The sequence below is a fragment of the Electrophorus electricus genome, chromosome 22, assembly GCF_013358815.1.
Source record: "Electrophorus electricus isolate fEleEle1 chromosome 22, fEleEle1.pri, whole genome shotgun sequence".
NCBI lineage: Eukaryota > Metazoa > Chordata > Actinopteri > Gymnotiformes > Gymnotidae > Electrophorus > Electrophorus electricus.
Window position 1 is genome coordinate 5647201 of NC_049556.1, and position 11966 is coordinate 5659166.

At 47.5% G+C, this 11966-nt stretch overlaps 1 protein-coding gene across 1 annotated transcript in view; it reads left to right on the forward strand.

Moving 5' to 3' along the window:
• The first annotated feature begins 210 nt into the window (after positions 1-210).
• Positions 211-11966, forward strand: part of ap3b1a (adaptor related protein complex 3 subunit beta 1a) — an 84806-nt gene continuing 73050 nt past the window's right edge. Inside the window, exons 1-6 of the mRNA XM_035521494.1 lie at positions 211-529; positions 7992-8067; positions 8235-8309; positions 9093-9188; positions 9410-9570; positions 9828-9894. Coding sequence (XP_035377387.1) covers positions 411-529; positions 7992-8067; positions 8235-8309; positions 9093-9188; positions 9410-9570; positions 9828-9894 — 594 coding nt within the window. The 5' untranslated portion in view covers positions 211-410. The remainder of the gene's footprint in view (positions 530-7991; positions 8068-8234; positions 8310-9092; positions 9189-9409; positions 9571-9827; positions 9895-11966) is intronic.

The window sequence follows — 11966 nt, forward strand, 5'->3', positions numbered from 1 at the left end:
TATACATGTACATAAAATTTGCAGAATTATTGTCGGTATACGTTTATTATCCTGTCACTGCTTGTTTTTTTTTCCCCTTTATATTGCATGTATAAAATTTTCATTCTAAGGGAGAGGATCTTTCTTGCGCCTCATGGTGGAATTAAAAAAAAAAGTTGAGCAGGTCAGGTGCCCGTGTGCGTGACGTCAACTTTTGTCATGTGACTTAAACTTCTCCAACTCATACTTCCGGCCGTGCGTGGAAGAAGGAATAAAAAAAAACTTGGACATCCTAGCAAAAGTTTTTTTTTTGTTTTGTTTCATTATCTTGAACTTGCGAAGCTCTAACAGCACAATTCAGTCACATTTCATTTGTGCCTCGCTACCTTATTACCGCGTATTGCGTATAAGCGTCGCGCACGCTGTTGGGGATGGCGAACAGTTTGTGTTACGGTGAGCAGGGAGGCGCGGACAGCGGCGTGGAGGTCGGACAGGAGACTCCGACCGCGGGTGGAGCAGGCTTCGGCCTGTTCAGCACCGACTTCAAGAGGTAAACCTGGCAGGTTCAAAAGAAATGTCCCCGCTGACGCCGAGTGTTTTTGTGCTGCTAGCGTTCATGCGCCGTGGGGTGCCGGGCTATCGCGCTAGCCTAGCCAGCTCAGCCGCGTCTGGCTACACCCGCAACTGAGACCTTCTGTCTGTCTATCGTTCTGGTCTTTCTCAGTTTTCTGTGTTGTCCAGTAAAAAAGCATGAATTAAACTTTAAAAGAATCAAAGCATTAGCGACATTCACGGTCAAGTAACGTGAACTGCCCACATAGGGTTTGACACGTCACACAATTTCTAACTGCGAGTTTATGCGACGTTATGCGCTTTTTGAGCGCATCCTTCAAGTAATTCGTGAAGCGTGTAAACGGTGGAGGGGCCGGGGGCAGTCTGACCACCGTTAAACATGATGCTTATAAAGACACTAACGCTATCATTCCTCCGCTGCAGATAGGAGCTCATAAATCCTCCGCTTCTTATAGTACTAATCTAGATGCTTCTTTTTTGTGACAGATTACCACAAATGGCTTAAGACCTTGATGCTAAACGACTCCTTTAGAGATGCTCTTGGCCCTGAATGTGGTGAACGAAATATTTATTTCTGATACGCCAGTAGGTGGTAGTAGGCTGTCAGTATTGAGTCTTGGTTTGTCCCACATGATAAGGCTTCAGTTTAGTGCTGACGCTGGTTCATTTTCATGCTGTTTAATGTCTATAGCTGGCACTAGGCTGAAGATTATGTTCTGCTGCTGAACACTGGAGTGTGGGGGGCATCCCAGCGGTTCACTGTCTCAGAGTAGCGCTGCACCTCAGTTTAGACTTTCCCTGACTTTAAGCGCCCATTATAAACTCAGCAGGGCTGGTTAATTAACCGATGAGTTGAGCCAGGTGTGCTGGGAGCAGGTGAACAGGAGAAAATGAAATGGACCATTGTATATGAAGTGTTAATAACTGGTGAGTGTATAGAAAGTTTGAGAGTTAATAACTGGTGAGTGTATAGAAAGTTTGAGAGTTAATAACTGGTGAGTGTATAGAAAGTTTGAGAGTTAATAACTGGTGAGTGTATAGAAAGTTTGAGAGTTAATAACTGGTGAGTGTATAGAAAGTTTGAGAGTTAATAACTGGTGAGTGTATAGAAAGTTTGAGAGTTAATAACTGGTGAGTGTATAGAAAGTTTGAGAGTTAATAACTGGTGAGTGTATAGAAAGTTTGAGAGTTAATAACTGGTGAGTGTATAGAAAGTTTGAGAGTTAATAACTGGTGAGTGTATAGAAAGTTTGAGAGTTAATAACTGGTGAGTGTATAGAAAGTTTGAGAGTTAATAACTGGTGAGTGTATAGAAAGTTTGAGAGTTAATAACTGGTGAGTGTATAGAAAGTTTGAGAGTTAATAACTGGTGAGTGTATAGAAAGTTTGAGAGTTAATAACTGGTGAGTGTATAGAAAGTTTGAGAGTTAATAACTGGTGAGTGTATAGAAAGTTTGAGAGTTAATAACTGGTGAGTGTATAGAAAGTTTGAGAGTTAATAACTGGTGAGTGTATAGAAAGTTTGAGAGTTAATAACTGGTGAGTGTATAGAAAGTTTGAGAGTTAATAACTGGTGAGTGTATAGAAAGTTTGAGAGTTAATAACTGGTGAGTGTATAGAAAGTTTGAGAGTATGTTGGTGTTTGAATGAGGGAGAAAGTGAGAGGTTGGGTCTGTGTATGAAAGTTACAGGAGTTGGTGAAAGAATGCCTTAGATGAAGGTTTAGGTTCGTGTAGTAGTTCCTGAGTGTTGGTGGAAAGTGAGGCCTGTCTGTCTGTCTGTCTGTCTGTCAAGGGGGTTTAATGCTGTTTAGTTCTAATTGAGTCAGCAGGCTCTCATTCACATGACTGAGATCCGTAGCCCATGATCATGAGCTGGCACAGGACCACCACCATCGCGTGCGCACACACACACACACACACACACACACACACACACACACACACACGCATGCCTTCACAGTACAGACAAATGCTCATTGTAGAGACATACACACATTTTGCTTATATGCATTTTAATACAGTCATACCCACGCTTGCACAGAGTAGGCCTGCAGGTCTTGTCTGTGAGGGCCTGTGTATGTTGTGTGACTGGAACTGAGAGGTAATGTGTGCAGGGCTGGGTCATGCCAAAACCCTTCTCCATCACTCACCTCCAGTCTCTATTCACATGTCCAAGGTGTGTGTGTGTGTGTGTGTGTGTGTGTGTGTGTGTGTGTGTGTGTGTGTGTGTGTGTGTATTTCCATATGAGTGATGTAATGGTTTTGAACTTAAACCAAAATCAGCCATTCAGCAGTGGTGTGTTCACAGTGGTGTGATGTTGGTTTGCTTGTTTTTTTTTTTAATTTTCTTTTGGCCAATCTGTTCATTGATGCCAAAAGCAGCAGAATTAGCTGTTTTGAAATGGCATCTTACTGTCTTGAAACTGCTCACCCCCCATATTTTAAATCTCTAAATTGTGGCAATTTTACACTTTTATTAAATATGAAAATCATGTCCTTGGTTTTAAAAAAAATCTCTATAGGTTGCTGAAAGTGTCATGCAAAAATTACTTTATTCACCTGGATATACACCTGATACGACGCCTCATCTTCGAAGGGTTAACAGTGAACGTATCGGAAACGTCGCTATGAGAAAAACAACTACCAGCAGCTGTACTTAGACGCTTCCAGCAGCGTTTGAAGCCAATCCCTCTCCTACCTTTGACCGTGCTTGAGCAGTAACAGAAACATGGCGTTAGGCGTTCGTCCCTTTCAAGCTGCGGGTTACGAGGCGTTCCAGTCACTGTTGAATGTGTGCATGCCGTAGTACGAACTTTCATGTGTGGTGAAAAGATGTAGGGATAATAAGGCTAAACGTTTAAGAAGATTTGCACAGGTCGCTGACATTGACAGATAACTGGACATCACTAGCAAAAGAATTTTGTTCCAGTAAAAGCACACTACATTATGCATGCATGGGAAATTAAAAACCCAGTTCTCCCGCCACATGAGCAGACGTTGGATGTTGTGCTGAATGAGGCTGTTGCAAAATAAGCAAAAACATTATTAAAGTCTATTTGACTTGCTGACTTATTTGTAAAGGAGTTTGACACGTTCTGCACGTCTTTCGTTAAACTTGTGCAAAATAAAATGGATCACATTAAAAATAAACAACAAAAAAACTTCCAATCTGAACCTTAATAAAAACCGCACCAAAGCCCAGAAACAGTGGTCAGAACCGAGCCGGGAAGGGGCTGAATCGTTATGGTGGGGGTGGATGCCGTTGAAGGGCAGTGTGGTTGGAATAGCAGCAGATGTTAAGGCCTAATCTGAACCCATCTAAACACTGTCATACCGCGCGAGACGACTATGACCCGTTCAGCTTTTGATTATGTAGCAGCTCCTTCTGTTTTATTGATCTCTCTCTCTCTCTCTCTCTCTCTCTCTCTCTCTCTCTCTCTCTCTCTCTCTCTCTCTCTCTCTCTCTCTCTCTCTCCCTCTCCCCCCCCACACACACGTGCACAACTGCAGCTATTACCGGGCCATATTAGGCCGAAGTAGGCTCTTGTAGCGTGATGTCATTAACACACGCGAGTTGAGAGGGCTGTTGAAGCTCGTGTGGAGGGGAAGCGGCACTGCCGGAGTGTTCGCTGAGGGGAAAGGCTGCAGTAGGCGATACCAGAACTGTAGGCCACGGCCTGATCGTGCTGTGGCTGTCTTCTAGCTGGACTGGGACTTGATGGATGATTTAAGGCCAGAGCAGGCGATGCAAGAGCTGTAGGTGACTGCCTGTTCCTGGTCCTCTCCTGGACGGGTTAGACCTCTCGGGTAAATGTGACTTTGGGCTACAATGGCACGGGTGTGTCTTGTTACTGTAATTCTGCTGAATGTTCATCAATGGGAGGCCATTTTAGGGTCAGAAGTTGAGTTTATGCTGACCATTGTGTCTGAGAGGAAGGCGTGGCACGTTTTCTCTCTGGACCGGGCTGTTATCAGGCCCGGCAGACCTGCAGGGACGGGTCCGGCGCCACAAGAGCGCTCGTGCCGCTACGGTGACGAAAGGCTGACTCACTGTTTACCTAGATAACCAACCTAGATAAGACTATACTTCCACTAGACGGGAGGGCCAAGGAGCCTGGGATATGTAGGGGGTGAAGTCCTGGAGCCTCGCAAGACTTGTACTCTTCAGGAAGATGACATGACCCCCCTGCCCCGACCGACCGATGACTGCATCTCCTTAGTGACTTCATTGTGGTTCTCCAGCATTTGCAACGGCTGCTCCCTTTTAATGCTTGCATGTGCTATTTAAAGGCGGTGCCTGTAAAGTTAATGCTTAACAGGAAACCGGCTGGACGAGGCTCAGTCCCACAGGCTCCCACCCCAGGCGCTGGCAAAGAAGCCCCCAGCTTGGAGGCGGAGCCTGAAAGTAGCTGTGGTGGCCGAGGGCGGAGAAGCTTGGCCCGTGCGTCCAGCTTCCTGCTTCTTCCTCGCACAACTCGTGGTGCATAATTGATTGAGCGGCGTGAGCGCGTCTCACGTGGCGCCCGAACTGACGGGGAGAGGAAGCAAGCGACAGAGGATGAGCTGGTACTGGGTTTAGGAGGGCGGCAGTGATTGGCCCCCAGCCTAAAGGAGAGTTTAGCCGAGTCAGGATTTGTTCGTGAATCGGAATCGGGATTTGTTTTTATCTCTCTCTTCTGCTCTTTTTCTTCTTGGGACTTTTTAGAAGCGGTGCCTTTCCCGTTTGGATCGGGGCCGTGCACAGACTTGTCTTGCGAAACGTGCATCTTTAACACCGTTGGACTCGTCGGACGCTGTTTGTGCCTCGTGCGCGGTTGCGAAACCCGCAGGCTTCTGTACACGGCGTGCTGCGGGCGAGATGAGCAGGAGTCTTTCTGGCCTGCGTTCGGATGCGTTAGGGGTCATGCGGACGGCGAGGGTCTCCGCCGAGAATCTGCAGCTCGCGCTGCGCTCGGACCTCAGCCTCGAGGAGCGTGCCCTCAACGACCCCCGCAGCTACAGAGGCCCGGAGGAGACCAGGAACGAAGGGTATAACACCATGGTGCATTGGCGAAGTTTTGGCCTCCTCTGAGAGGGGGCTTAACCCCGCTGCTTTGGCACTGGTGCTTACGTACACCACTGACCAGTAGGGAGTGTTTAGTGCTTAAGCCCCTTTCAGTAGCCGAGTTGCTGAAAGGAACTTTACCCTCTATCACACCTACAGCCTACTATCTTACTGCTGATGCAACACTGCCAGGTTCAGGATGCCGACACCTTGCCGGCCGTTTCTGTAAGGTGTAAGTCAGCATGACCTGTGCATTGATGTTGATTTTAATTCACTCACAGGTAAGTGATGTTGCAAGATTTAGTCTTGACAAATTTCTAGATAAAATAATGTGGAATTTCAACTCTGGTTCATGTTCACATAAGACCCAAAAAAAAAATTCTTCTCAGCGTTTACAGGTGCGAGTGTGTAGTCACCTTACCAACCACACCTGCTTCTGAGCAAAGGACTAAACGGCGTTGAGCTGACTTAACTGAGAGCACGCGTTAGCTGTGATCAGCCGCTCTACCGTTTAATGCTGGTCGACGGCGCTTCTTTGGGAAGCCACAAAAGCCAACGTGAGAAGGCACTAGGCTGACGTGTGCGTTGCCATAGAGAACCTTGTTTTGAGGACGGAGCACAGTGGGACTGACTGTAGTTCTCCATCTTCACATTCCGTAGTTGGAAAAAAAACAGGCTACCTGCAAGTCGGGCATTTATTTATTTATTTGTTTATTTATTTCTCGTGATAATGTAAGTATTGTTGCCAGAACGGCAGTGTACGTGTTGTCTGCTGAACTCTCGCCAATATTAATGACCTTATGGGCTAAGCAACCATTTTCAGGCCATTTAGTCTAGATTCCCTAAGGAGGCTGAAAAATGCGCATCCATTATAGATGCTGGAGCATCCAGCAGTCCAATGTTAGAACAATGTTAGAACAAGGTCTGATTTTGGTTGTTTTGCTGCATGTGCACTCTGAGCTTGGCGTAGTGGTTCAGTAGGGTAAACAGATTGGGAAGATGTTGCTGTTTGAGTATTAAGGCTCCACTCAGGAGTTTAGGAGCCTTTTGTAAGTGGTGTTGGATAAGTGTGTCTGATGCCGTCGTTGCTATTTTGGGCGAGAGCAGTTCAGTTCTCGGGGTTTGCGTAGGAACAGGTGAACTTAAGGAGGCACAGAGCCGTTCAGCTCTGCCCTCCTGACCAAGCGAGCCACGCTGGTCACTCCCCAGGCTGGGTGTCCTCTCATTGCGCTTTCAAATGACCCGAGGGCCGTTTGGTTGTGTTTCTGTAAATTTTCAAAATAGTTTTAAGAGAAAATCTCTGTTCTCACGCTAAGGAGATGACATGCCAAGACAGTATTTCCCTGAGTGTGTTAAATGTTCTCTGTAGGCACGGTGAGTTTGTATCTCAAAGGAGAAACGTAAGTAAACAGAATTTAAATTATAAGCATCTTTAGGAGCTACAGGGTTAAAAACAATAAATAAATAAATAATGAATGAATGAAAAAGTCAGAACTGTGGCTAAAACACATGGAACAGCTGAGAAAGTTGTGTTCAAACACACACACGAACAATTAACACAAGAAAATAAATAAATAAAACCAAAGTGGCATTGCTTGCAGCTGTGAAATCTGTGCTCTTTCTCAAAACAGCAGCTGCTGTGAAATGCTATAACCCCCCACCCCCACCCCGACATATTAACGTACACACACAATCTCCATTCTCAACAATACTTTTGGCAAATCACCTTGCGGATGCTAAACTAACCTATTTGCATTGATGCCGCCCTGAATTTTACACCCTTTGATAGAATTACATCAAATTGCATATTCATTAAGGCAAACCCGCAGAGCAAAACCTGCCGCTTTGCTATTTTTGAAAGGCCCAATCCTCCACAGAGCCTGTGCACAAATCAGCTGGACACGTGTTTGAGATTTATGAACTTGTTCGGGCGGAGCAGCTAATCTCATCCGCTTTGTGTCTGTCTTGCTCGCGGTGTGCTCGGCCTGGGCTCTGTGCTCAGCTTGCTGGTTTACACAGCCTGTGCTGTGGCCATTTTAGTTTGGCCGTTATGTCCAGGGGGATTATGGGCTGGGTGTAGACGGTGGCAGAAGGATATGGCCAACATATGGGGCTATAGACAGTGTGTGGGATACTGGCTTGGATGTCTGTGTGGGTGGGTGGGTGGGTTGCGGTTGTGGGGGGTACAAGTTGTGTTTTACTGTTTGACTCAACCCTTGCACTCGCTTGATTGAATTCGGCCCTGAAGTGATTCGGGCGCGTCGGATGAATCTGAGTTGGGTGAATCGCTGTGAAATGAATCTGTCTGGAGGGAAAAGGAAGTGTGAGTGTGAGGCTGTGTGTCAGACGGGTTTCAGGGTGCAATGAATCGGGCCGAATTGAATCTTTTCCAGGAACGAGGACCTGAAGGAGATGCTGGAGAGCAGCAAGGAGTCCCTCAAACTGGAGGCCATGAAGAGGGTGGTGGGGGTAAGTGAGGGGTGTGTGTGTGTGTGTGTGGGAGGGGTGTATTAAAACTCTTAGTTTATTACCCGTTTTCAGTATGTCGAGTGTGTGTTGGTGGGTTGTGTGTGGTGTACACAGGCCCCTCCACAGACGGCTAATCTCTGCGGGCATGTTGGCCTTGTGTTTCACAGCTGATAGCCAAGGGCAAGAACGCATCAGAGCTGTTCCCTGCAGTGGTGAAAAATGTTGCAAACAAGAACCTCGAGGTAACACACACACACACACACACGCACACAGACCTTGTGCCATAGTTCCTTCAGTTGCCACCGTCCTGTTTCAAAACATGCAGAAACATACAAAGACGCTTCGGAAACGGGTGTTGATCCGCTCTTCTGACATGCGTATACTTTCTCTTTCACACAAATGCACACGTGTTTCTCTTTCTCTCTCTCTCTCTCTCTCTCTCTCTCTCTCTCTCTCTCTCTCCCCTTTACACACATTCAGACAGACACCCACACTGCACGGTGGCGTTAGCGGTGGCCTTCGTGGTGGTCAGTTCTCCGCGGTTCTTCTGCCTCGTTTCCTTTTTTTCCCAGCTGCGGGCTCGTTGAGATGCGTGGGAATGCTCCGGTCCTGGCACGACCGTATGAGATGTGATTAACCGCAGGCCAGATGGATAATGTCCACGTTTAAAAAGTGACTGATGTGTTTCGCTTCGCTGTTAATTGGCACCGCGATGATGATGATGGAATGCCCGGCCGCGCATCGCGGCCCCCTCGTCACACCGTGACCCCGGGCGCAATTATCCCGGGGCTGACCTTTTGACCCTTGCCCTCTAGCGGAGTGCGAGCACCTCTGATCGCCTCCTCTTTGTTCTTTTCTCTTCGCGCCTGCGCCTGCAGCTTTGCGCGCAGAAGAAGCAGGTGAGGGAGTGAAAGTGAGAAGCAGAAAATAAATGCATCAGGGTGAAAAGGTTGTGTGTGTGTGTGTGTGTGTGTGTGTGTGTGTGTGTGTGTGTGTGTGTGTGTGTGTGCGCCCCCCCGCCCTAGCTGAAGAAGCTAGTGTATGTGTACCTGGTCCGTTATGCGGAGGAACAGCAGGATCTTGCCCTACTGTCAATCAGCACCTTCCAGCGTGCCCTCAAGGTAACCTGCGCACACTTCCCAGCATGCTTTGGGTCAAAGCCAGCAGGAAGCGGATCCCACTATTTAGGGGTTGTAATGACGCACAGCACGAGTGATTAGTGTTGGTCTCTGCTGACCAACTGTAAGCGAAACAGCAGTGCTTATTTGAATCTTGAAAACACAATCACAAATGAGCAGGAAAAGGAGAATAAATGTTGTTCTGGGTGCGCGTGCATGCACAGGACCCAAACCAGTTGATCCGCGCCAGTGCCCTGCGGGTTCTCTCCAGTATCCGCGTACCCATCATCGTACCCATTATGATGTTGGCCATCAAAGAGGCGGCGTCTGACCTTTCGCCCTACGTCAGGAAAACGGCCGCCCACGCCATTCAGAAACTCTACAGGTAGAAACGTTACAATATAAATAATAGAATATTTTTCTAGCAAGACATGCTGTGCTGCCTCGTCCAACGACTGTTGGTATTTTTTTAGGCTGGGGGGAGTATTTGAAAATTAGTAGGAAATTTATTGTGAATTTTTCATAATGCAGGAGAGAGTTTCACTCCTGTTTCACAGAGTGAATGCAGTCTTTTCATGTTCTCTGTTGAGGACCCGATAGAACTCCATTTTAGACCGTTTTGTCTGTCTGTCTCTCTCTCAGTCTGGATGCTGATCAGAAGGACCACCTGATTGAGGTGATTGAGAAACTGCTGAAAGACAAAAGCACGGTGAGTTCAGACCCCCCCCCCCCCCGGCGCACCTTCCTTTTGCAGTGATCTGGTTTTCTTCTCGTCCTGACCTACGTGTGGAATATGCCGTTTAGAACTCTTGCCTTTGTGGCTGTGCTGAAGTGTAGTTACAGCATGAGACCACCAGAGTCTAAACCTTTCTCTGTCGCGCGCTCGCTCTGTTTTTACTGGAAAAGGGTGAGGTGGTAAAGTGGTCTCGATGTGTGTTCTGAGGTTTCTCCTCGGCCCTGTGCCGGTTTGAAGTGCTTAGGTCAGTGAAGACAGCTGTGTCTCAGCTGTACGTTCGGCCAGAGGAAGTTCATTCCACCTCCTGTATGCCAGTGTGTGAGTGTGAGTGTGTGAGTGTGTGTGTGTGTGTGAGAGATTCTGTTATTTCTTTACTAAACTATAAACGTGCTTTTCCTCTGGGCCCCTCTTTCCTCTTATAGGATGGCGGGTAAATGCCCCAGTCTGCACAAGAGCTGGCTTAGCATTGTCTGGCCATCAGGTGTGCAACATCAATCATGGCGCTGTTGCCGTGGCGATGTACACGGTGTCTCTGACCCAGCGTTCCCTGCTCCATAATTAGAATTCATGACCAGCTGGAGGTGGGAAAACATCCTGCTCCCCACACTTTATAATTTTAGCATAATTTCATCGGAATTCTATCGTGACTATTATTAAGTTTATTACTATTAAAGGAGCTATTTGCTTAGTGTGTGCTTCCATTAGGGTGCTGTCAGGCTCGCAGGATTGGCTCAGTGGATTAGGGGGGTTGGTGGATGCTGGCGAGTCAGTCACACAGAGCGTTCATGGCATGGGGTTTACCTTGAAACTGCTACTTTGGTTAGAGGAGAGTGTGTGTGTGTGTGTGTGTGTGTGTGTGTGTGAGAGAGGTAGAATTGGCAGAGAAAGTATAGTCAACTGTCAGAAGAAACACCCAGCAAGGCCTTTAACTGAAAATCTTTCATAATACTCTCTCTCCCTCTTCTCACACGTGCACACACACACACACACACACACAGCCTTAAGTTCATTAGCCTAAGTGAGTGCGGTACTGTAGATGAGCTGTGTGGGTAGCTGAACAGGTTGCCATATTCGTAACATCTGTTTGTTTTGATTCCACATTGTGGTTTTATAATTAAACCGCCTGTACAGCCAAATGAGCTTAATCCACATTTATCAGCTCCAAGCACAAGTTTGGTGTGGGTGAGTTGCTGAGTTATTAGCTCGCCGTGCGTGTGTGTGCGGGTGTGACGGAGAGAGAGAGAGAATCTGTGATGGGACTTAGGGCTTTAGTTTTCTGAGCGGTAGCCAACGAATGCAGGCGCACGTTTTCCATGGCGATGCGTAACCACGACGATCTCTTGGGGCGGGGGGGCGGGCGGCACACAGTACCTTCTGTTGTGGTCAATCCTCAGTTCAGTTACATATTTCTTTCGATCTCATTTTCTCTCCCTCTTTCTCGGGTATTAATCTTGATTGCCGTTGTATACTTTCTTCCTTTCTTCTTTGGCGTGACGCATCATTACATCGTGCCGCGTTTAAGCAGTCGGATGCACTTTCTCAGCTGGTTCCCTTGCCTGTAGACTGAAGACTATTGAGTGGTGGCTCCCCCGGCCCCCCGGCTCCGCCTGGTCGTAAGCAGGCCCCGGCACGCACAGCTGTGGACTTCACACAGACGCCAGTAGGCGGGCCGGAGACGACTCCCATTGCGGAGAGGGACATCCACTTTCGCACGCGCCGCCGTTTAGTCATGCGGTCTAGAAAACGAGAAAGAAGAGAAACGGGGAACCTCCGGCACGGAGAACCGCGGTTACGCCACAGTTTCCTCATCCAGTACAGGTTCCACTGCAGCACAGGTTCTGAAGAACCACGAAGGCTTTTCTCAGGCTTATTTATTGCGGCCTAAAACGGTCCAAACGAGTGTGTTGTAAAATTTTGAAGTGAGCCAATTTGCGATTGTGAAGATGGAGATAGAAGGTGGACCCTAAATACTTCTGCTTGTGTACTAACTATGTCCGTGTGTGTGCTTGTCTACTAATGTTTTCACTGACTCAGAGATGTCTGAC